This window comes from Branchiostoma floridae, chromosome 1 (genome assembly GCF_000003815.2).
Source record: "Branchiostoma floridae strain S238N-H82 chromosome 1, Bfl_VNyyK, whole genome shotgun sequence".
NCBI lineage: Eukaryota > Metazoa > Chordata > Leptocardii > Amphioxiformes > Branchiostomatidae > Branchiostoma > Branchiostoma floridae.
In genome coordinates this window covers 29,807,503-29,808,227 of record NC_049979.1, presented here as the reverse complement: position 1 = coordinate 29,808,227, position 725 = coordinate 29,807,503, and the positions used below count along the sequence as shown (strand labels likewise).

General features: G+C 60.0%; 1 protein-coding gene across 5 annotated transcripts in view; it reads left to right on the top strand.

Moving 5' to 3' along the window:
- Positions 1–725, top strand: part of LOC118414155 — a 12,738-nt gene that overhangs the window by 8,154 nt on the left and 3,859 nt on the right. The window contains exon 8 of one of the 5 annotated variants that reach the window (XM_035818034.1): positions 15–725. The exons of the other annotated variants lie outside the window; for them this stretch is intronic. Within the exon in view, the coding sequence (XP_035673927.1) occupies positions 15–391 (377 nt within the window). The 3' untranslated portion in view covers positions 392–725. The remainder of the gene's footprint in view (positions 1–14) is intronic. 5 annotated transcript variants of the gene reach the window in all.

The following is a 725-nucleotide window of genomic DNA, read 5'->3' as shown; positions in this document are numbered from 1 at the left end:
CTCCTTCCTTCTAGACATCCAGACTGGACTGCCTCGACACATGCAGCCCGCACCACCTCGAGAAATCCAGCCTGGACCACCTCTAGACATGCAGGCCGGACCACCTCAACACATCCAGGCCGACCACCTCCAGACGTGCAGGCCGGACCACCTCAAGACATCCAGGCCGGACCACCTCGAGACATGCAGGCTGGACCACCTTTACACATGCAGACCACACATTGAGACATGCAGGCCAGACCACATCCAGACATGCAGACCAGACCACCTCGAGACATCCAGGCTGAACCACCTCAAGACATCCAGGCCGGACCACTTCGAGACATCCAGGCTCGACCACCTGTACACATGCAGACCACACATTGAGACATGCAGGCCAGACCACCTCTAGACATGCAGGCCGGACCACCTCGACACATCGAGGCCGACCACCTCCAGACGTGCAGGCCGGACCACCTCGAGACATGCAGGCCGGACCACCTCGACACATGCAGGCCGGACCACCTTTACACATGCAGACCACACATTGAGACATGCAGCCCAGACCACCTCCAGACGTGCAGGCCGGACCACCTGGAGACATCCAGGCCGGACCACTTCGAGACAAGCAGTCACGACCACATCGACACATGCAGGCTGGACAACCTCGAGACATCCAGGCCGGACCACCCCGAGACACAGAAACCGGACCACCTCGACACATGCAGAGACAACGCTTCCTCACA